Below are 24,834 nucleotides of genomic sequence, written 5' to 3' on the forward strand. Positions count from 1 at the left end.
ATATATATATATATATATATATATATGGGCTGTGTGAATATCTATATCTGCAAAGTTACTATAAATGGAGAGAAGTGGCTTGGTGGCGCTACTAAGCTGGAAAGGGGGATGCTTGTGACTGTGTGTTTTGTGGCTAAAGCCTTGTTTGAACTGATGAAATCTTGGTAAATAAGCACATAATCATGCGTCACTCCTTTGAAAAGTGTTTCATGGTTCTCATGACAGCCCTCGGCTTTTGGTGTTTAAACATTAAAGCGTGAGGAGCTGCGTCAACCGAGCTCCACCACAGAGTGGCTCTCCAATATCTCCCCCTCCCCTCCAGTTGAATAGCTGATGGAACAATCCTCATTGCAGGGCGTGGAAGCCGACCAGAGAGGCTAGACAACAAGGAGTAACGGGCAAGCAGCGAGTATGACTTGAAACTGGCTGGAAAAGATAAGGTCTTTACGGAGAAAAACAATTGTAAAAGACGAAGAGAAGCAAAACAAACGGAGCGTTGCGGTTGCGGATTGAAATCCAGCACGACGGGAAATTGTATCAGTGAAAAGTCTACGCGGAAGCCCCACTGAACTGAAACGAATTGCGCTCGCGGTCACCACTCAGGATGGAAGTAAAGTCAAACTGTTTACCGGCTGATATTTTTCGCTAAAACGCTTGGTGACGCATTCAAAACTATTTTTATGATCGACAGAAAGTTTAAAATTCTCAGTCGCGAACTGAAAGGTCTTGGACTCGATTTGACAGCGCACGGTTGGACGGGTGCGGGAGGACTCACGATCCTAACTTTTGAGTGAACTGTCACTGCTTAACCAGCGAAAGAGGCGTTTGGATTCTTTGAACTTGTTTCTGGATATTTTTTTTACATTTTATTTTTAAATGCAAAGCTGCAACACATCCGTTGAACCGCAGCCTCACTTTACCGATCTGAAGAGGTTTTGCGTATGGAAGCGCGTGCTCCTTGTTACCTGTCCATTCGTTTGACATTTGAGCTCTATAATCGAGACTAAATTATATTTTCATCCACATTGTATTGTTAAATTATTATCGTGAAATCGTTTGAACCCCTCCTCCAGTCGTTGTACATTTTGTGCCTGCAACTTGCACTTCAGCACTTTGACTCGTCGTCGTTGTTGTGCATGCAGGTGTTTGTTTTGATCCTGCAGCCAACGAAAACATTCATCAGAAGCTATAGGTTGTTGTCACTCGTGTTTTAAGCTCCTGGCTCCCTCCTCCCCTCTTTTTCGACGTGCCAGCGAATAAGGTCGCCTGTAGACACTTGCGGATTTGCCAGATCGATAAAACAGTAGCTTTGTTTCTCCCACCACACACACACACACACACACACACACACACACACACAAACACACAAACAAACAAACACAAACAAAAGGAAGTCACTAATACTTTTCTTACCTGGACGTGCATTTTTGGTATATCAGGATTGAGCTACAACGTTATAACTGAGGAAAGGGGCAACACAGCCATTGTTGCTACACACACCTGCGTTTTTTGACTAATTAAAGTCACTGTAGGATACCTAGACAGAATATAAGTAAAGCTTGCTATTTTTAGCGATAGTGATGGGGTAAATGGTGTTGAAAATTGAGACCTACACCCCCACCCTTAAGGCTACCAACACTTCCAGGCTTAGCTCTGGTTTCCTTGTCAGCTTCTGAATTATCTGGTTTGGAAAATTGAAGTGGTGGGTCCTGTCACAAGGATCTCAGTCATATCCCACTCCTGTGAACAGTTTTTCGAAAAAGTTCTTGATATTTTAACAAATGGAACCCCCTCGGCATCGCAAGACAATGAGTCTAGATACAAAACAAGTAACGCAAACTTTAGTAACCAAATAAGTTCATCCCCATATAAACAGAGAAATATAAATATCTCTCTCTCTCTCTCTCTCTCTCTCTCTATATATATATATGTGTGTGTGTGTGTGTGTGTGTGTGTTGCAGAGTATATATATATAGCTCTATAAAATATATAAGACACAAAGTTTGAATATGTATATTTTTATGTCAAAAGTAAGCATTGTTGCCTGAAACCCAATCCATTGCCTTAGAGTAACATATAGTAATAAAGGGAATAGTATGGACAGAAATGAAACAGTGTTTGAAATAACTTAATGGTGCCTTTTTCGTTCATCAGTTGCTTCTGTCTGTCACTTCAGGATTTCACAAGTAAAGCTATTTTTGTGCGTAAATCTTTATAACTTGCCTTTATAGTTCAATCTAGAGTTTAGTTACCATTGGATGTACACTACTGGATTATTTACTGAAGCTATAGGCATGTGAGAAGGATTATCCTTTACTTGATGTCAGCAAGTTTTTCAAAAGTACTTTTTGGGATCCCCAACAAACTCAATTAAAGACATTTTTTGGATATCACGGGCCAACGCATAAGCATTTCAGATGGTGATCACTTCGTCTGTGGAGGAGAAGCCGCAGCCTTCTAACAGAATGGTCGCAAACTTGGCGACCGAATCCTGGATTGGCAGCCCAGATCAGAATCGCTACTTGCCACAGTCACACCTACTACGGAAGCCGGCGAAAAGTTAGTACAACCTCACTTTGCATCTATAACAAGTATACCTGTGCTCAGGTCATGTGTTGCTGATCAAAGTGGCCTTAAGGTCTGAACATGCATGAATGTTGAGGGTCAGTTGAGTTTCAACCTGTGGGTGCTGCATGAAAGGTTTGTTTGTTCATACATTATTGCATTCTATAGCACTAATAAGTCAAAGGAAAGGCGGTCTGTCATTATGTCTACAATGTATTGAATTACTACCAGTCATAACTTTAGATATCCTCATGTCTTAAAGGCAGTTTCCATTTGACAGTCATTTTCTTCTTGTATGAATTCAGTCAACAACACCAAAAACTGCATAGAATCCATGTTGGGGAAAAGAGCAAGGGAATTATATTGATTGCATCATGAGTGGTAAAGGTTGTGGAATTTGAGGAAATACCTAGCTTCACTCCTGATTCCATTTGAATATCAATACAGTTTGACCACAACACTGGTCTTCTCTAATTGGTACATTAGTTGCCACCACTGTTGCTTTATGGTCAGTTTTGCCAGTGAACGCAATCGACCCTTGGCTTGATGGACCTTAATGTAACTATTGAAAATGTGTATAATACTTTTGTGCTGGGTAAAGTGCTTGTTAAAATATAACTATTAGGTTATTCACGGTTAAAAGAGAGCCCACCCTGTGACATTTCCCTTTACGGACATCAATTAGTCAAATCTTTCCCACACTTCAGATACCCCTACAGACCTGTACTCCTTTCCCATAATTGTCTTAACAGAACTTGTTCAAACAATCATGGGAATAGACACATTCCCAAACGGTTTCAGAGGCTGCTTAATCTTTGCGTCACTACTGCGTGGTAATTTGTGCTGTGAGCTATGGGAGCTCTACGTGAGGTGTGAGCTCACAGTGATCGCTCTGTTGCTGGGAATCTTAGAGCTGCAACAGAATGCTTCTGTAGACCAGTGGTTACAGTACTGTGCTCAATGTAGGCTACGTCACAGCTTTTCTTGGATTGTTAGTCATTTTTTAAAACACTGAAAGATTACCGTCATGCCTTTTGATTTCAGTTTAAATTTGTTTTTCTTATACCTATATCAATGAAGTGGGTTGATTTCATTAGTGTTAAACCCGTAATTGTCTTTTCGTTCAGTTCTTTGGTGCTGCTATCGGTTTATTGCAGTCCTTGAATTGTCAAAGACCATTGTTGCATTTGATGATTTGTTGAACAAACTACACCAGGCGTAATTAATGTCCAGTAAGTTGTTGCTGTCACATTATTGACATTAAAAAGACCTCAAAAGTAATCATGTTTGGTGGAACAAGATTAACAAGGGACCTCTTGTTAAACACAAAACCAAGTGCAGTGGTTCTTGTGGCATTTTGAATGTCAACAGAAGTTGATGAAGTCCAGTGACCGTCAATTCGCTGCTTCGCAGATGTACCAATTAAAAAATGGCAGTTTATTTGTTAGACATAGACTTGTTTAGTCCAGCTGTCATTACTTGCTGTCCCACTCATTCTCTGACAGTTCAGGTTTGGAATTAAGGTACTCCATTATGCGTCAAGCAACCATTTCAAGAAAGTTTCCAAACAAGTTATCTACAGCCGCTGTTGCTGACTAATCCCAACACCGCACAAGTCTGGAATTATCTTTGAGATTTAAGATCCATTTTATCTGCAGCTAGTGCTAATATATATATATTATATATATATATTTATTAGGGGTGTAAATCGGACGTTTCATCAATACGACCTTGTATCGATTCTCTTGGCCTGTGATCTGATATTTGCGATACTTCAAAGTCTGCCGTGAAGTGATTTAGATTTTTATTTGATTCAGGGCCCTACGATCGATATTCCGATATTACAATTAATTAAAAAAATTTTGCCCTCAAATGCAACCAAAATATAATTTGAATATTTTATTGAGCTCTCTGAAAAGTGCAAATTTAGTATCCACATTGGGACATCCACAACAAAATAAGGTACTTCAGATGTTGAAAAAAATTATTAATGTCACACACAAGTGATCATCAATCATTTGATTACAGCTTATTTTTCAGTTTATTCCAATTCAAAGTACTTACTCATGACTTGTTTCCAACTATCCGTGCTATCCGTGGTTATAAGGGTGTAATAAATTTTAGTAAGGGTGCTGATGTGTAGATGTTTAAAGTCTTATAACTGATGCTGGAGCTGAGCAGGTGTTTCTCTTTCTCTCATTAGTGCTGTTCAGAATGTCGGCGTTGTCAAGATGTTTCACATGATGGTTGAACTGCTCCATGGTACTTTTAAATAGCAAATTCTTATGCAAAATTCAAATGAGTCACATGCACAACGATATCGATGAAAGCCTGAATTAATCGTGCATGCCGCTCTGCGTTTATCATGAGAGCTCGCATTTTAAGGAGCACCTGGTGAGATCGTGTTCCGCGGGAAGCCCGGTTAATGCACTCGCGCTGATCCTGTCACTGGAGCTCGGGTTTCGCGGGAAGCCTGGTTGACGCATGCGCATGCCGCACGGATAACAGAGCGCAATTTGGCTTCACAGATCCTGCACACATCCTTATCCCACATGAAAAGCGTATTCAGCGCTCAAAGTGAAATGAATGTAATAAGGTTGCTTCATCGCCTGACGGAAATGCGTACGGACGTGGCTGACACGAGAGTATTAAAATAAAAGTGCATCTTTAAAAAAAATTCTATATCGATATTTACGCATTGTATTGGTAACATTGGATCGTTGGTTATTGGATCGATGCATCAATCCAGATCAATGGATCGTTACACCCCTTTTATACACACAGGTGGCCAAAAGTTTGGAATAATGTACAGATTTTGCTGTTTCGGAAGGAAATTGGTACTTTAATTCACCAAAGTGGCATTCAGCTGATCACAAAGTATAGTCAGGACATTACTAATGTAAAAAACAGCACCATCACTATTTGAAAAAAGTCATTTTTGATCAAATCTAGACAGGCCCCATTTCCAGCAACCATCACTCCAGTAATCATGCTAAATTGCTAATTTGGTACTAGAAAATCACTTGCCATTATATCAGACACAGATGAAAGCTATTTGGTTCGTTAAATGAAGCTTAACATTGTCTTTGTATTTGTTTTTGAGTTGCCACAGTATGCAATAGACTGGCATGTCTTAAAGTAAATTTTAGGTCAAAAATGGCAAAAAAGAAACAGCTTTCTCTAGAAACTCATCATTCAATAATTGCTTTGAGGAATGAAGGCTATACAATGCTTGAAATTGCAAAGATTTCATACAAAAGTGTACACTACAGTCTCAAAGACAAAGGACAACTGGCTCTAACAAGGACAGAAAGAGATGTGGAAGGCCAGATGTACAACTAAACAAAAGGATAAGTACATCAGAGTCTCTAGTTTGAGAAATAGATGCCTCACATGTCCTCAGCTGACAGCTTCATTGAATTCTACCCGCTCAACACCAGTTTCATGTACAACAGTAAAGAGAAGACTCAGGGGTGCAGGCCTTATGGGAAGAATTGCAAAGAAAAAGCCACTTTTGAAACAGAAAAACAAAAAGAAAAGGTTAGAGTGGGCAAAGAAACAGACATTGGACAGCAGATAATTGGAAAAGAGTGTTATGGATCTTAACCCCATTGAGCATTTATGGGATCAGCTAGACTGTAAGGTGTGTGAGAAGTGCCAGACATGACAGCCACAGCTATGGCAAGTGCTATAAGAAGCGTGGGGTGAAATGTCATCCGAGTATCTGGACAGACTGATGAGAACTCTTTGAAGTAGTTTAAGTACAGATATATTGTTTTCTCCAAATTGTAATAGTAATTTTTCACATTATTAATGTCCTGACTATACATTGTGATAAGTTTGAATGCCACTTTGGTGAATAAAAGTACCAATTTCTTTCCATAAGTGCAAAATCTGTACATTATTCCAGACTTTTGGCAGCCTGTGTGTGTGTGTGTGTGTGTGTGTGTGTGTGTGTATATATATATATATACATATATAATTACAGGGTTTAACAGTTGGACAAAAAAAAAAAAAAATAAATAACTGTTGCCACTGTTTTAAAAGAAAAAAATATAAAATAAAATTACATTAAACTGCAGCTCACATGTTATACAAGGTGTTAAAACTACAAACTAGCAAAAGATTCCTTTTTGACCAAAATTAAGTCATGTTTTGCTCATGCATTACTGCCAGTATAAGAGTTACTCTGTAGGGTGTTCACACGTGAGTCCTCTCTGCAAGATACAATTTTTAAATTGTTATTATCATTATTGCAATATACAATAATAATATATTTTAGATATATATCATGCGGCATTGCTATACAATCTCAAGTCTTTATTTTGTCAGAAAACTAAAGGAAGTGTGTGTGTTTTTTCTGAGTTTAGTTTGAGTTGACAGCAGCTTTGTTCAGTAAATGCTCTCATCTCCTCGGTCCACAAAACGCAGTGCCATGGGGTTACTTTAGATTTGTTTAGAAACTTGTAATGGCCAAACATATTTTGAATTATGCAAATGTGCGATTGAAGTAAATCGGGAGCACTTTAAATGTAACACGGTCAGTGCACATTAGCGACGTGCAAGAAATGAACTCAAAGCACAGCTGTTCTGTGTATAACATATTCAGAGCACGAGATGGAATTCATGTGTATCGAGCACAGATCCATATTATGAGCCTCGTGTAATACAGATCAGAGTGTGCACGAAAGTTAAATAGTGATTGGTCAGTGGCGAACTTCTAAAGAGAGCCTGATAGGTCAGTTGAGGGTAAATTGACTTAGAAAGTAAAAAAAAAAAAAATTTCAGCATATAATGAAAATGAACAACAGTTTGCAACTTTAACTGGCTTACGATTTCTGCTTTCTAGCTCACTAATACCATAGACAGAAATCGTGAATGTGATTAAATAAAATATGATTAGTTGTGTAGCCCTAGCATCTATGGAAGAATCATATGTTTACTTTTGGAGTAATGCTGTGGCAGTATTTTAAACCCTCTTTCACTAAATGACCAGATTTGTGCTAACTAACACAATCAATAAACAAAATACGCCAAGTTTGCATAAATATATATGAAATGAGTCGATTCGAGCCGTACCGTGCAGTGGAAAAGCCCCAAAAGTTTCTGGATTTTTTTTTATTTTCTTATTTTTTTTTATCTGTGTATCCAACTGACTTCTCTCCTGTTACTGATGCTGCCCCGCCCCCCCCCCAGAACCTAGTCTGGTGTGCCAAACATTTTATGTATAACTCCCTTTCAGAAGCCTGAGTAACTCTTTTAAAGATAGATATAACAGTAAGTAAACCACTGGGTTCAGGGAAGTTCCAAGACGTATTGTTGGTCTCTGGAAACACATGGCAAAGGAAGTGTTTTGGCTGATTAGACACCTGCAGATCATATCAGTCAATCTTAGCACTGAACCAAGGTGCATGGAGTTTGAACTGCGAGACAGAAAGACATTCATTCATACAAACAACCCGTCCGCTCCTTGCCCCTTGCCCCTTTCGCTCGCTTTGCCTTTAATGTTTGTTTGCTCACCAGTTTAGAGTCTAAAGGTGGAACAAAATTTTTCCATGTGAAAGCCAGAGTTGAAATAGAACTTACATTTGTTTTATCACAAAATAAAGGCTGTTAGAGCATAGATATCCTTTGTTCTATGTGGAGGTTTTGGCGTTGTGTTGGAACCTTTGGTATATATATACAGCTCTGGAAAAAAATTAAGAGACCACTGCAAAATTATCAGTTTCTCTGTATTTACTATTTATAGGTGTGTGTTTGAGTAAAATGTTTGAGTAAAACAAAAACATTTTTGTTTTATTCTATAAAGTACTGACAACATTTCTTCCAAATTCCAAATAATAATATTGTAATTTAGAGCATTTATTATCAGAAAATGACACCTGGTCAAAATAGCAAAAAAGATGCAGTGTTTTCTGACCTCGAATAATGCAAAGAAAACAAATTCATATTCATTTTTAAGAATACAATATTAATGTTTTAACTTAGGAAGAGTTCAGAAATCAATATTAGGTGGAATAACCGTGATTTTCAATCACAGTTTTCATGCATCTTGGTATGTTCTCTATCAGTCTTTCACATTGCTGTTGGGTGACATTATGCCACTCTTGGTGCAAAAATTCAAGCAGCTCGGCTTTGTTTGATGGTCCATTTTCCTCTTGATCACATTCCAGTGGTTTTCAATGGGGTTCAGGTCTGGAGATTGGGCTGGCCATGAAAGGGTCTGGATCCGGTGGTCCACCATCCACACATTGATTGACCTGGATGTGTGGCATGGAGCATTGTCCTACTGGAAAAACCAATCCTCAGAGTTGGGGAACATTGTCAGAGCAGAAGGAATCAAGTTTTCTTCCAGGATAACCTTGTACGTGGCTTGATTCATGTGTCCTTCATCTGCCCGATTCTAGCCTTGCTGAAGCACCCCCAGACCATCACCGATCTTCCACCAAATTTCACAATGGTTGCGAGACACTGGCTTCAAGGCCTCTCCAGGTCTCCGTCTAACCATTAGACGACCAGATGGAGGATCGGTGATGATCTGGGGGTGCTTTAGCTTATTTTGACCAGTTGACATTTTCTGCAAATAAATGCTCTAAATGACAATATTATTATTTGGAATTTGGGAGAAATATTGTCCGTACTTTATAGAGTAAAATAATAATGTTAATTTTACTCAAATACATACCGATAAATAGTAAATGATACTGATAATTTTGTAGTGGTCTCTTAATTTTTTACAGAGCTATATATATATATATATATATATATATATATATATATATATATATATATATATATACACTACCGTTCAAAAGTTAAGGGTCACGTACTCATTTTTTATTTATTTTTTAGAATAATAGTAAAGTCATCACAACTATGGAATAACAGAAATGTAAATATGGAAATTATGTTGTGACTAAAAAAATCCAAAATAAATCAAAACTGTGTTATATTTTAGCATATTCAGAGTGGCCACCCTTTGCCGAGATTTTGCAGAAATGTACTCTTGGTAATTTCTAAACCAACTTCTTGAGGTATCACCCTGGGATGCTGTTTAAACAGTATTGAAGGAGTTCCCATCTATATGCTGGGCATTTAGTGGCTGCTTTTCTTAATTATTCGGTCCAAGTCATCCATTTCAAAAAAATCTTTTTTTTTTTTTAATGAAATTTTAGTTTTGAAATTAAATAAATTAATATGTTGGCACAATTATATTTTTGTCTACAAAACAAATTTAAAACATTTAAGCATACGCCTTCAGATCAAAAGGTTTTTAAAATCATGAGAAACATTTCAGGCAAGTAACCCCAAACTTTTGAACGGTAGTGTGTGTGTGTGTGTGTGTGTGTGTGTGTGTGTGTGTGTGTGTGTATGTGTGTATATGTATTACACACTGATCAGCCACAACATTAAAGCCACCTGCCTAATATTGTGTAGGTCCCCCCCTCGTGCCGCCAAAACAGCACCAATCCGAATCTCAGAATAGCATTCTGAGATGATATTCTTCTCGCCACAATTGTACAGAGCGGTTATGAGTTACCATAGACTTTGTTAGTTCGAACCAGTTTGGCCATTCTCTGTTGAACTCTCACATCAACGAGGTGTTTCCATCTGCAGAACTGCCGCTCACTGGATGTTTCTTTGATTTTGGCACCATTCTGAGTAAATTCTAGACACTGCTGTGTGTGAAAATCTCAGGTGATCAGCAGTTACAGAAATACTCAAACCTGCCCGTCTGGCACCAACAATCATCCATGCGATCAGCTAATCGTGTGGCAGCAGTGCAGTGCATAAAATCATGCAGATACGGGTCAGGAGCTTCAGTTAATGTTCACATCAACCATCAGAATGGGGAAAAAATGTGATCTCAATGATTTGGACCGTGGGATGATTGTTGGTGCCAGATGGGCTGAGAGGAATAGCATCTCAGAATGCTATTCTGATATGTGGGTTGGCGCTGTTTTGGCGGAATGAGGGGGACCTACACAATATTAGGCAGGTGGCTTTAATGTTGTGGCTGATCAGTGTGTGTGTGTGTATGTGTATATATATATATATATATATATATATATATATATATACACACACACACACACACACACACACACACACTGATCAGCCACAACATTAAAACCACTGACAGATGAAGTGAATAACATTGATTATATCATTACATTGGCACCTGTCAAGTGGTGGGATATATTAGGCAGCATGTGAACAGTCAGTTCTTGAATTTCATGTGTTGGAAGCAGGAAAAATGGGCAAACGTAAGGATCTGAGCGACTTTGACAAAGGCCAAATTGTGATGGCTAGACGACTGGATCAGTGCATCTCCAAAACAGCAGGTCTTGTGGGCTGTTCCCGGTATGCAGTGGTTGGTACCTACCAATAATGGTCCAAGAAAGGACAACCAGTGAACCGGCGACAGGGTCATGGGCACCCAAGGCTCATTGATGCTAGTCTGTCTGGTCCAGTCCCACAGAAGAGCTGTTGTAGCACATATTGCTGAAAAACTTAATGCTGGTCATGATAGAAAGGTATCAGAACACACAGTGTATGGAGCTGCGTAGCCACAGACCGGTCCGAGTGTCCATGCTGACTCTGTCCACCGCCGAATGTGCCTACAATGGTCACGTGAGCATCAGAACTGGACCATGGAGCAATGGAAGAAGGTGGCCTGGTCTGATGAATCATGTTTTCTTTTAGATCATGTTGACGGCCGGGTGCTTGTGTGTCGTTTACCTGGGGAAGAGATGGCAGCAGGATGCACTATGGGAAGAAGGCAGGCCGGCTGAGGCAGTGTGATGCTCTGGGCAATGTTTTGCTGGGAAATGTTACTTTGACACGTACCACCTACCTACATATTGTTGCAGACCACATACACCCCTTCATGGCAACAGTATTCCTGATGGCAGTGGCCTCATTCAGCAGGATAATGCGCCCTGCCACACTGCAAAAATTGTTCAGGAATGGTTTGAGAAACATGTCAAAGAGTTCAGGGTGTTGACTTGGCCTCCAAATTCCCCAGATCTCAATCCGATTGAACATATATGAGAGATGCTGGACCAAGAAGTCTGATCCATGGAGGCCCCACCTCGCAACTTACAGGACTTAAAGGATCTGCTGCTAAAGTCTTGGTGCCAGATACCACAGGACACCTTCAGAGGTCTTGTGGAGTCCATGTCTTGTGGAGTCCATGTCTTGATGGGTCAGAGCTGTTTTGGCGGCACGAGGGGACCTACATTATATTTGGCAGGTGGTTTTAATGTTGTGGCTGATCAGTGTATATATATATGTGTGTGTGTGTGTGTGTGTGTGTGCACTTTTCTCTTTATGTGTAATGTTTCTGATGTTGTCTCATTAAGATTTTAAGCAAACAAAGTTTAGGGGTCCATCATAGACATGCTTAATAGATTAGTTTTGGTTTTAATTTAGTGTTTCTTGGAAAACCTTAAATTTCAACCTAAGCTTAAATGGATAGTTCAACCAAAAATGAAAATTATCTCATCTACTCACCCTAATGCCATCCCAGATGTGTATCCCTGTCTCAATCAACTCCCTATGTCATGAATTAGTATATCGCGAACACGAATTCGGGCACTGGTAAGGGTACTGATCCACTGAACATTGGGATACTTATGATTCAATCACCTGCAACACGTTAACGAGCTCGCACATAGAAGCGCAGGTGTTATTAACCAGCACCATCCCTGTATAATTGACACTATATTTCATTTTCCTTAAAGATATTCAAACATACAGTGTTATTATAACAGATAAATGGCAGAAATAAAGAAATGAAAATATATAGGAGTGTATTTTAAACCTTTTAACAACTCATATTTAAAAGATTGTTTCTTTTTCGTGGTAATTATGAATGAAAGACATTACAAACAACATCTCTTTTAAAGAGAAAATAAGGCTTTGACTCTCTAGTTTTACACTTGTGCTCGTCATCTTACGATAAGAGAGACTACAGAAGACATGACGACGTTTCCGGTAAGGGAACATAGTGAGCAAGGATGCTCCCTGGTTTTTACAGTGCATTGTGGGATTTTTTTTAGGGAGCAAACGTTTCAGTGCACTGGAATGATTTTGGGATTGAGACAGCCCTAAAAATGTCTGACTCCCTGATCAGTGCCCTGACTACTGAACTAGGGAGCTGATTGAGACGCACCCTATGACTTACTTTCTTCTGCTGAACACAAAGATTTTTAGAAGAATATCTCAGTTCTGTAGGTCCATACAATGCAAGTGAATGGTCACCAGAACACCAAAAGCTCCAAAAAGGAGATAAAGTCAGCATAAAAGTAATCCATAATACTCCATTGGTTTACTCCATTGGTCTTCTGAAGTGATCCAGTTGGTTTTGGGGGAGAACAGACCAAAACATAACCACTTTCATTTTACATCTGGTCATTGCAGTCTCTAGGCACAATCATGATTTTAAGCTCGATTTACACTTGCTAGTGCTTGACACGTGCGCAGAGCGCTAGATGGTGCAATAGGAAGTGTAATCAAGCTTGAAATCATGATCACTGAGGAGACTGCTGTCAAGATGTACAATGAAAAATAAGTTATATTTTGGTCTGCTCTCACCCAAAACCAACTGGAATGCTTCAGAAGACATTGTTTAAACCACTGGAGTCTTTTATGCTGACTTTGATTTTGGAGTTCTGGTTACCATTCACTTGTATTGTATGGACCTACAGAACTGAGATATTCTTCTAAATCTTCATTTGGTGTTGAACAGAAGAAAGAAAGTCATACACATCAGGGATGGCATGAGGGTGAGTAAATGATGAGAGAATTTAAATTTTTGGTGAACTAACGCTTTAAAGTGCTTAAATGTCTGAGTCTTTAGTCTATTAATATGGATTGCACCACAAACTTAGTAGACTCTCATAACAAAGTACATTGTGGCATCATTATGAAATTGTTTTTATTCAATGGTCTGATTCATTGAATCATTTTAGCCTAATTAAACTTATATATGGCCTTATTTATAAAGAACTGTGTTGGGAAGCAAGATGAGACCATTTTGGAAAAATGTCTGCTTAAAATTGTCATCTTTTCACACTGATAAAATATGTTGTTTCACATATTTAGGGGAAAAAGTGACAAATGCCCTTCATGCTCATTGGCACTCGGAATCTCTGCCTCCTGCTGGATTAGTGATGGGCCTGAATCAGAACAAAAACATGTTATTGTTCACCACATGCAGTGTACCTGCAAGACCACATCCACCCAACATCCAGCTCACCCCCGTTGACTGCCAGCCCATCACAGAAACCAGGTTAAAGGAATAGTTCACCCAAAAATGAAAATTCTGTCATAATTTACCCACCTTTATGATTGTTCCAAACCCCTATGACTTTTTTTGTTCCATGGAAAATAAAATAAGTTGTTAGGCTGGTAGTATGTTAGTCTCCGTAACCATTTACATTCATTGCATCTTTTTCTGTACTATGAAAGTGAATGGTGACTGAGGCTGTCCATTTGTGTTCTATGGTGAAAAGGAAGTCAACATAAGGGTCAGTAAATAAGTGTGTTTACATGGGCTGTTATTATCGAGCTACAGCAGGTTTTTGAGTCGTCGAGCTACAGTCTTAATCTCTCTGTCCAAGTGTACATGACACCATGCATAATATAGTAGCTGAAGAAAGGACGTAGACAGTTTCCAGTTGACCTTTGCATCATATTAGCACGTCGAAGTAGTCAGCTAACTAACTTCTCAACAGCGAGATGAACGTAACAGGCACATGTGCATTTCTTACATTCTTTACGAATTGATTTTGGTGCAGATCAGATGTACGTTATCCATTGTGCTTTTGGTGATGTCAGAAGGCAGAAGACAACGCATTTTGCTCCTGGATTGTTGAGCTATACGAGCTATGCTTTGCTTCACTTGGCACCTTCAATTTATAAGGGTATTATCCTTATAAACTTTGTGTAAAGTGTAATAAAAAGGTTTAGACTGAGGAGAGATGTCGTGAATAAATAGACAAATTAGAAAACATATGATTTCTCTATATTTTCCTAGCGATCGCTGGTATTTTTATAGGTTTGTTGTCTGTATACTTGAACAGCTCTGCATCTGTTACTGGACCTGTCATTTGCTTCAGGGTGCATATTCTATCAATAACATGCTTTCTGCCTTATTTTATTAATGGAATCCACATGAGAAGTAAAATAAGATGTTATAACCACTCAAAGATAATTGAAAGAAAGATATATGCAGTAGATGTGTAATTTGTAATGTTTACATTCTGCATTCATGGCACTATTGCTAGCATGCTTACCTTGGCCATAGTATTCATTTGTTACCCTCTTTTATTGTATTTTATGATGGAATTTTTGAAAATAGTCAAGTAAGATCATCAAAAAAGGTTTTTATACTTGTTTTTAAAGAAAGTAATTTGATACTACTGCAAAGATGGGTGTTACTATGGGAGACAGATAATAGGATTAGTCAATGGGCAGATTACAGGCAGAAGATTAATAATTAAAGCCAAATCAGTGTGTCACAAGTGTGAATAGGTCTGGGTAAGAATATTGATTTTCTGAAGCATTGCGATTTTCGTTTGAACGAGCTCGATATCGATCGTTAAATCCCAAGATCGATCTTGTACTCTATGTGGCAACCCTTTACAAAGTGAGTAATAACTTGCATATGCGACAATTTCGTGCTTTGTTAGTAAAAATTATGTGATGGCCACTGACTGGTTAACTTTTTGTTTTTAACTCACCAGTGTTTGACTAGTCTAATGGTGAAGTAGTTCAGCAGCGAGATCCTTTTACTGCATGTTGAGTAAAAGTTTATTTTGACTTGTTCTGTTTTGGTGTCCAAAGACGAGATCTACGCCATCCAGTTGTCATTGAATAATGTCTCTTTTAATAAACTCTCTGTTCCTTACAGTCAGTTGATGATTAAAAACGAAAAAAGAAACATTTAATTCTAATCACACAAAACACGTATGCACTAAAGAATTGCATCCCCTGACATTGCGTTCACTGGCTGATGCCTGTAGTCTTAAAGAGACTGTACTGATTTAGCACATGTTTGACATGTGAGTGTAAATAATTGTATATAGCACAAATTAAGCATGTAAACAATAAACATGTAACAAAAATATACAAGATATTCAGTTAGGGTTGCCACAGTGTACGATGTTACTGGTTTTACTCTGTAAAAGGGACAACACTGGTGTGAAATTTTATACCAGGTAAAAGGGGGAAGCATTATGAATGGAACATCCAATATCAATGCAATAGCCTAATGAATAGAATAGCCTTAAATAAAGAATAGTTGCCTAATGAAGTGTGTGCGACCCATGATAAATTAACCTAAATAATGCATTGAAAGCCAGATGTTCTTCACTAACGTATCAAATTATATAGGCAGTAAAGTACACGCACTGACAGAAGATGTTTAATTGCAGGTAGCGAATATAATGTTCATGGTGGGTAACTGTAAGATGTCTCAGATTCGGAATGACACAAGAAATGCTTTTAGACACATATTTGAAGAAACGCATTTTATTATATTTTTAAGAACAGATGACAGAAATGCTAAAAATGCGCATGTCTGACATGCTGTTTGTTCGGATGCATGCAGTCTCGTGGAACACATGCATGTAAAGGCATTTTTGCAAAAAATAGTATCATCTATGAGAATGCTGCAATTGGCCTCAGACCATCTCAGCTCAAGAGGTGCTCTGAGTTCAGTTCACTTTATTTCCACAGAGCAGTTTGTTGTGAGTGCAACTCTGCAGGGTAACTTTTATATATAGCCTATACATCTGTGATTAAATCATGAAATAATACAAAAACACATTCACCTCGAACCATTATTTATATTTCAGTGATTTATTATTATCATTATAATTATTATGTTTACATTTATAATTGTTTTTAGATCTTAATTTGTATTAGTAATTTTCCGCCTGTTGTCATTGACGGATACTTGCGTGACGGTAAATGGAAAGGTGGTTATATTTTTTTTTTTACCACTTCATCATTTTAATTGCTTTTTCATTTCATTTGAAGTACAATTTGAATTTGGTTTAAGTTTTTTGTTTTTTTAATTAAATTAATTTTATTTTTGATGCAAAATCACTAAAGCAAGAATATTCACCCTTCCCTCAGCTGGGGGGTTGACGATGTAATTGGATATTGTGGTATATATATATATTTTTTTATAAAAATATCGTGAACATATTTCTTGCATATCGTCCAGCCCTAGGAGGGAACAAAACAAATGTATTCACACACATTCAAAGTCATTACCCTTCCGAAGCAGCTAAACTGGGTCCTGGGATGAAAGGTAATAAAACACCAACATTAAACCTGCAACAACCCACAATAAGTTAAGTATTTGCCCAGACAATGAAATACCCGATGCCTATGATGCAGAGAATGCGCGGATGAAGTAGGTTAGTTGCCAAAGAGATGTTGCACTTCACAACTGTTGAAAAGCCATCTTTCAAAAAGTTGAATAACACACATTTTAATTGCACTTAATTTTTTTCAGTTTCATTTGTATTTTTAGTTAAAATAAATAAAAAATAAAGTTCAAAGTTTGAAATCAAGCTGTCTTGCATTGTTGTGTAGGCTATTGCTTAATGAAAATTACCCCATAGTACCACTTAGTGTCCAACCAGCTGTAATACCGGTGTTAGTGGGTTTGAATGTGAACACCGCACTGGTGTGAAAATCATGATATCGTAGCAAGTCTATATTCAGTATAATATATGCAATTTCAAGACATGTATTGATGGAATACAATGTGTGTGTATTGTGTTGCATTCAACTTACGGGCTAAATGCACGTCGCGTGGCACCTGTTTTACGGAGCATGCACATTACGCCGAGGCCGATTGTGGTCCGATTAACGTGTATACATGCTGGGCGAAGCCAAGCTACAATCGCATTATCTATGTATGTTAGTTCAATTTCACATTAACCAGACTGGTACAATTTCAGTCGGACTCAAGTGCTTGCATGACATTTAAAAAAAAAACAACAAAAAAACACATTTTTGCTTTAGTCTGACTAAAGTCTAACTTTCAAAGTGCATGTAAACGCACTCAGTGATGACAGAATTTATATTTTTAGGTAAACTAACCCAAGCAACTTTCCCCTGCTCATTTTCTAATATTCTGTGTCCCATTCCCAGTATCCGATTCTCACTCACACTTTTGTTCAGATGTTCATTTCTCTCTTTCTCTTGCATCATCCTTGCTTTCCAAGAAAGAAAGTAAACATTGTGAATAGGCCTGCTCCTGATTCTGTGTCAACATCCACCTCTACAGGAGCAAGTGGCTCTTTACTCAAGGGGTGCTTGATTAGTGCTGGTCATTTTAGATTAGCCAGTCTGATGTTAACGTGAGCTCGCAGTCGCCTTGAGCTGTGAAGGTGCAGTCTCACTGAGAGATCAGCACGTAAGCTCCTTAGGATCCCGCGGCTCGTGTTTAAAACTCAAGGATAAAGAGGGGTGGAGACTTCACAATTGTGCATGACAGCAGTCGGCATGCATCCATTTACGACGTGTGGACATTGTAACAGTTCGCAGAAAGGAGGAAGCTGTGGCCAGCTTGACAAAACACATAGACATTTGTTGCACTTTTCAGTCGCACGCAATAACACACTGCTTCTCACTGTTATGCTTTTCAGCTTCACTACACATAAACTCTGTTGGCTTTTCAGCCCAACACTACACAGTCAGCTTCGTCCATCTCTCTCTCTCGTCTGCCGCTGTCTCCTCTCCCTAAACACTCCCGCTGTCCCTCACTGGAACGCGAGACTGGTGTGGCACACAGGTGGACCTCATTCACTACTTATCTTCCAGGCCTCGCTCTGTCTAGATGCTGCTCGGCCCCGCCCTGCTCGCCACAGACATAAAACCTGGTTTGGTGATTGTAATGCCATGCAAAAACTTTTGTTTTTTAATGCAGAACAAAGGTGTGGCAGTAGAAATGGAAACTTTTTTTCTAAGCAGTTTCAAATAGTGATTGTCCAATAAAACGGCCAGGCCGATTAATTGGATGATTTTTGGCAAATTTTAGAGGTTGTCGGCCGATAACTGTGTCCACTTGGCTGATTAAAGGCCAAACTTCAGTTTTCAGTGCACGTGACACACAAATTTCGGCATCAACACAGAATGCACGGCCTATCCTCATGAAGCCTAGTTTTTCTAGATACAAAGACACTGTCCACATCTTTGTGCATCAGCCTGGCATTGACTGTACTAAAAAGTTTCCAAAAGCAGCCGTAGTGCGCATGCACCGAACGCATCTGTATGGGCTTGCGGTCAAAAGAGTATACTTTAAAAAGGATGTGCGCTCGACCATGTGTGAGAGGGAACGGAATGCAGAAAAACAAAGTATACCCTAGACTTAAATGTTCCTTGTGTCCATTCCAAAATTCAAATGAGAGCCTTGTCCACGGATAAAAATAATTTCTGTTTACAAAAATCTTTAGTGAGTATTGAGTAAATATTGTGTACAATGAAGTGTTTCAATTTTGTGTACATCTCATTTGCTGTCATTAAATTGTATTATGCAGTTATTGGCCATCAGCCACTCTGTTCTCTAGACATTGGCAATTGAAAAATGCATATCAGTCGACCACTGGTTTTAAGCATTGGTTAGTTACTTGGATATTTAACATAAAGACAGCACTGTGCTTGTTTTAGTTTTGCTTGTTGCTGTGGATGGTCGTCATATATCCATAGCTAATGATGTATTTTGAGGTGGGGGATTTATTTTATTTTTAATGCCTTGTGTGAGCTCTCAATTTACCAGTGTCACTGTTTGAGGCGTTGACCCAGATGGCTTTTTATTAATAGTTTGGAGTCTTATTCAGCTATGGGGGTCTGACTGTTTAAATTTCGCTGTGGGAGTGTTTGGGGTTTGGCTGCCAGGAAAGGTTGGATGGGGGTATCGCATAACACGGTTAGGGGTATTGAACATAATGGAAAGGTTGAACGTTTTTCAGCAGCCCTGTTGAGGACAGATTCCTCATGCAAATTGGGGTGTTCAAAGAATCACAAATGGCAATCAGGTGAAGGTTTATTTAAGGTAATGGACAGTGGAGGATTCTGGGATGGGAGGTGGCAGCACAAATCCTCAGTTCAATCAGTCCTTAATCTAAAATCGTTAACGAAAATTTAAGCCGGTATAACACAAGTATAAAGGCCAAAGTATACTTCCGTTTTCTGCTTGCTGGTACGTTTTGCGCACAGTGCGTATAATGCTAATTTAATAATCAGCACAGTATGCATGTACTGGCCGCGTGTCTAGAAAAACCAGCCTGCATGCTGACAGCCCACGTGTAATGACGAAATTGCCGCCATATGCACTATGTCTTTACACGTTGTTGGCACATACACCTGCTGTTGACTGAAAATTGAGTATCACAAAGCAGTCGTAGTGCACAGGGCTCTGAAAACCGAAGTACACTCTAGCCTTAGTTTTTCTAGACACGCGTACGCACCCGTCGAACGTGACTGTATGGTGCGCAGTTAAGAGTATACTTTGAAGTACTGTATGTCCTAGCCTTTACCCGCTGACCCAACCCACTGCAAACCACCCATTATACGGACTAGTTTGGTGGTCAATGCAAAAGTGGGTTAAAGGAACTTATGGAAAGCTGACAACTGAAAGAGATGACATTATAAGGATGTCCTTACTCCTAAAACTTCCATTTTGTCCAATTATATGAAGTGCTCAGAAGTAAGAGCTATGTTTGAAAGATACCTAAACATACTTCAAAGTTTATGGCACATTTGTCTGGGATCCAAAACTCCTTCCCAGTGCATACTGGGAGCTGTGGCTCTCTGAGAAGTGTCCCTGTTATTTCTCTAATCAGGTTAACATGATCTTAAGTCTTCCAGCACGGCACAATCAGTAACATTGTTATCTCTCTTCATCTAGTTCTTGCAAGTTCTATGAGAATTAAGCAGGAGATATGATCTGTGCCGTCTTTTCCTGCACTCCTAATAACCCATACCTGCTAAATACACAAACGGCCACCCATACTTACAGGCCAACCTTTGTTGAATAGTGTAGGCTTGTTTTTAGCTACGCTTGTCCTTCAAAGCTCCCGAAGCTACAGCCGGAAAGCCTGAAGTTGTGCATGACATCCATGTGACCTGCCATCTACGGGCACATACGCACATTAGACAGTGGACATAAAGTGACACACACCCTTGACTTATTCACCCCTATGTACTATGTCCACAATGTTCCTTTTTCATAAACAGCCTCCGTTCTACACATGGTCCACCACTGTTCAACACTACAATGGCACAAACTTGTTGCTTGACACTAAGGTCATGTTTTAGTTCTTTTTCATACAATAACCTTTAATTGCTTGCACACAGACTAACTCGCATTTGATGCAAGTTGACAGAGCCCATTGAATCACCTTTTTATGGTGTAAGCATTTGAAATGTGGGATAGTTCACCTAAAAATGACAAATCTGTCATCATTTACTCACCCTTATGTTCTTCCCCATGATTTTCTTTCCTCCATGGAACAGAAAAAGAGATGTTAGGTAGAATGTTAGGGACTGACAGCCTTTGTCACCATTCACTTTAATTGTGTAGAGAAAAAAAAACAATGAAAGTGAATGGTGACTGAGGCAAACATTCTGCCTAACATTGTTTTAGAACAACATTTTGGTGAATAAATGATAACAGAATTTTATTTTTTGGGTGAACTATTCCTTTAAAAGAGATTGACATTTGTTGTATGTAAGGGAAAATATATGTGTGTATGTATATGTATATGTATATATATATATATATATATATACATATATAGCAAAGTGCTCTCTGAATCAGACAGAATTGATCAAACTGTGGTTCCACTGTCCTGCCCTTCTTTCCTCACATGCCTATCATGGTGTATCCAACTTTGGCTCAGTAGTACCAGCGTTCCCATTACCCTAACAGGGAATAAGATAGGGGGTCAATACGGACATGGGAAGGGTGAGGGTGGGAGCGATAGGGAGGGGGTACTTCAGCTGTTCGCATGCACACACAACCATCCTCTTCCTGTGCCATAGAAACAGGGAGTAGACTGGTCTGTTGCCATGGTGACACCCTGATTGGCAGCTGGCAGCTGTGTTTGGTCAGCTGTGGGGATGTAGAGTGAGGTGAGTCTGTGCATGGTTAATTGCAGCGGATGATTACTTCATCCACCACCTGATATATTTAACAACCGCGATCTGACACTTGTGTTTGTTACAATAAATTCTACCCAGGCACCTGTGTGTCTATGGACAAGCGCGTGCCCTCAGCTGTTTTATTTTATTAATATTCTTTCGTGTTGGAAACAACATTTATTTGAGTTTTATGGCCAGATCAGTTTAGATTGAGAGAGGGGTGAAAAAAAGAGAGAGGTAACAGGCAGGGAAAGGGAGGGCAAGAGCGGCATTGTGGGAAGGGTTGCTGATACAGCACAAGCTACAAGGTTTATTTATAGAGACCTCGCCGCCCAGCCCTTGGATACCAGCAGCCAATCAGGAGGGAGAGAAGGAGGGGGCCTCTACCAATCAGTGTGGAGGAAGGGGGGTGTCACACTCAGGAAGTTCTCACTGTGTTCGGTTCAGCATTTAAAGGCACAGTGTGACATTTATTTCTGGTGCTCAGCAGTCATCACTTTAACAGTCATCATGTCTCTCTAAAAATAAGAGCATAAGAAAAAAGCTAATAAATAAAATCATGTTAATTCAGGGCATTATAAAAGAGGATTTGTGTTGCCTGTTACTGTTACTGTTGTAAGTGTACAAATAGGTGCAATTTTATTTTTATTTTTCTGATGTTATTAACTAGTAGCTGTTTAGTAGGTCTTGCAATGAAGCATGTAGGCATTAATTGTGCATTGTCATTACCTGCAACAGGATCTGAGCAGAAAGAAGCCAGTTAGAGATGAGTCACATATGTATTGCTCTATCCAGGCAGTGAATTGGTGCTGGGACTCCTCCTATGGGCATGTAACAGCAATGCTTGCCGTCACTCTCTGGAATTGATGGTGGTCAGATGTGTCGTTTTGCACTTTGTTTAAGCTACGGCCATTGATCGCCAAGCTATTTCAGGTTGTAATGTGTCATTGATAAATTTCACCCCCATTACTCCTCACCTGTCAGCCCCTGATAGCAGCAATAAAAGCATTCGCCATGGAATATCTCATCCATTCATATCCCCCTGTCCGACTTTCACATCCTTGCTTCCGCACTCAGCAATCTGACTTAATTACTGTACTCTCGGCACATTCTCGCCCATTCCCGAAATGTCTGATACTTCCTTTTTACATTATGAATGTTCAACGTTCTATTGGATTATTGTGGGGAGAAAAACAAATTGCATCCTGTAGTTAACATTTCAGTCCATCAAATTTGGGACAGCATTAATTCTTTATAAGCCTGTAGTTTAGTGCCCTGTAAGTCCCTTGGTCTTTTGTATACATAACTGGCTCTATGACTTCACTGGCCTACATTCTGAAAGATCTAATATTTATCTGTGCAGTTAAGGGATGGGAATCATAAGAAATTTAACTATTCCGGTTCCAATTCCGATTTCTCTTAACGATTCCGATTCCTTAAGGGTTCCAGATGATATTACTGATATTCCCATTATTAAGTGAGAAAAACAATTCTTATTGAACTTACTGCCTTCTGCAGTCTGTTGCAAAATTACGAGGTCATTTCAGATTTCTACAGAGCAGATATAACAAATCAGAAATTCTAATTTTTTTTCAATCAAAAAATGTAATCAATTTTTGCAAAAGGTTTGTTATCAGACTTTTTTTTAACACTTCCAGAGACAGTTTAGACGATGTTATGTAGTCTAATGTTGTACTTCAGGCTTGTGAAACTTCAGCAGTTCTTACTTCATTTCAAGTTCGACATCCATAACTTGCGCATCTGTGTAAGTGTAAGACTTTACTGGACTATACCGGAAGCGCTGTATGTTTCGTGCTGTAGATTCAAAAGAACCGGCTCAATAAAATCATTCTTTGGGGAATCGGACTATACTGAATATGATTTTGCCAGACTATACCAGAAGCACCGTATGCTTCGCGCTGTAGATTCAAAAGAGCCGGCTCATAAAAGTCATTCGTTCGGGAATCAAAATAAACTGGCAGCGCTACTGCCGAAATGTGCTGCTGGAAGCACTGTCAGAGTAATTTAGTGCAGTGTTCTATCCGCGTTGGTGGGAAATTGCATGTAGGGGAACGGTTACCGGAACCGAAAGTCACGTGGATCAAACGATTCCTATATTTTTTTTTAAAGAATAGAACCAGTTCCGAACAAAAAACGGTTCTCGATTTAAGCAAGCAATTCATGCTTTCTTAGCTCATACTTGGGGTTAGGGATTTGAACAGACCTCTAACCCTAATGATCAAACTTATTTGCATAACTTGTCTCATGCCATTTGTGCTATGCTCATAAGTGATTTCTAAAATCGTGCTTCTTGTTGAGTGGAGGTGTGCAATTACTTTTCCAAGCTGTCACACTTGTAATTCTCACCAGGCGTAGTAGGGCTGGATATCAATATAGATTTCTCGATTCGATTCAGATTCACAAGCTCTTGATTCAATTTCGATTCTGGTTCATTTAGGGACATTTCAGTTTAAATGTCCATTTTACTTAACATACAAAAAAAATAAATAATTCTCAGCTAATGTCTCAGCAGACATTACAAAAATATTATTTAAAAAAATGATCAACAGGGCCCAGACTATGCAGTTTTATTTGCAATATATTAAACAGATATAATAACCAACACAACCAAAACTGTAGTACACTTTAAAGTAGAAGTAAAAGATTGACCTTGGGATTTTAAGAATTGAAATTGGGACCATTCGAATGAAAATAATGATTAATTGGAAAGTTGATATTTTACCAGCCCTGTGGCATTCGATAAAACAAGCAAAACATTGCAGTTGGGATTCAAGCCATGGATATCGTAGAGACTTGGGGGTGGGTTCTTTTGATTTGGGCCATTAAGCTTAATTAGAATACCCTAGCAAGCACCTAGCAACCACCCAGAACACCCTAATAACTGCATAGCAACATATATTCAGAACGCCTTAGCATCCACCCTAGCATTGTGGCAGGGCATTTTCAAGTCACGTTTTCTTGTAAAAAATGTAAAAATCTATTTGTTTGATGCTCTCCATGCAGAGTGACTGGAGATTTCTTGGTTGTTGGCTTGTTAGCTGTGTTTTGTCTCTATACCAATAGCTTCCTGATGTCATT

At 39.0% G+C, this 24,834-nt stretch overlaps 1 protein-coding gene across 3 annotated transcripts in view; it reads left to right on the top strand.

Moving 5' to 3' along the window:
* LOC127454190 (dual specificity tyrosine-phosphorylation-regulated kinase 1B-like) overlaps window positions 1-24,834 on the top strand; it is a 70,410-nt gene that overhangs the window by 32,330 nt on the left and 13,246 nt on the right. Inside the window, exon 1 of one of the 3 annotated variants that reach the window (XM_051721218.1) lies at window positions 182-2,559. The exons of 1 other annotated variant lie outside the window; for it this stretch is intronic. In XM_051721218.1, coding sequence (XP_051577178.1) covers window positions 2,418-2,559 — 142 coding nt within the window. In that variant the 5' untranslated portion in view covers window positions 182-2,417. Of the gene's footprint in view, window positions 1-181; window positions 2,560-24,834 lie in introns of those variants that run through there. One more of the 3 variants, XM_051721219.1, reaches the window with a different exon arrangement.

The sequence above is a fragment of the Myxocyprinus asiaticus genome, chromosome 16 (genome assembly GCF_019703515.2).
Source record: "Myxocyprinus asiaticus isolate MX2 ecotype Aquarium Trade chromosome 16, UBuf_Myxa_2, whole genome shotgun sequence".
NCBI lineage: Eukaryota > Metazoa > Chordata > Actinopteri > Cypriniformes > Catostomidae > Myxocyprinus > Myxocyprinus asiaticus.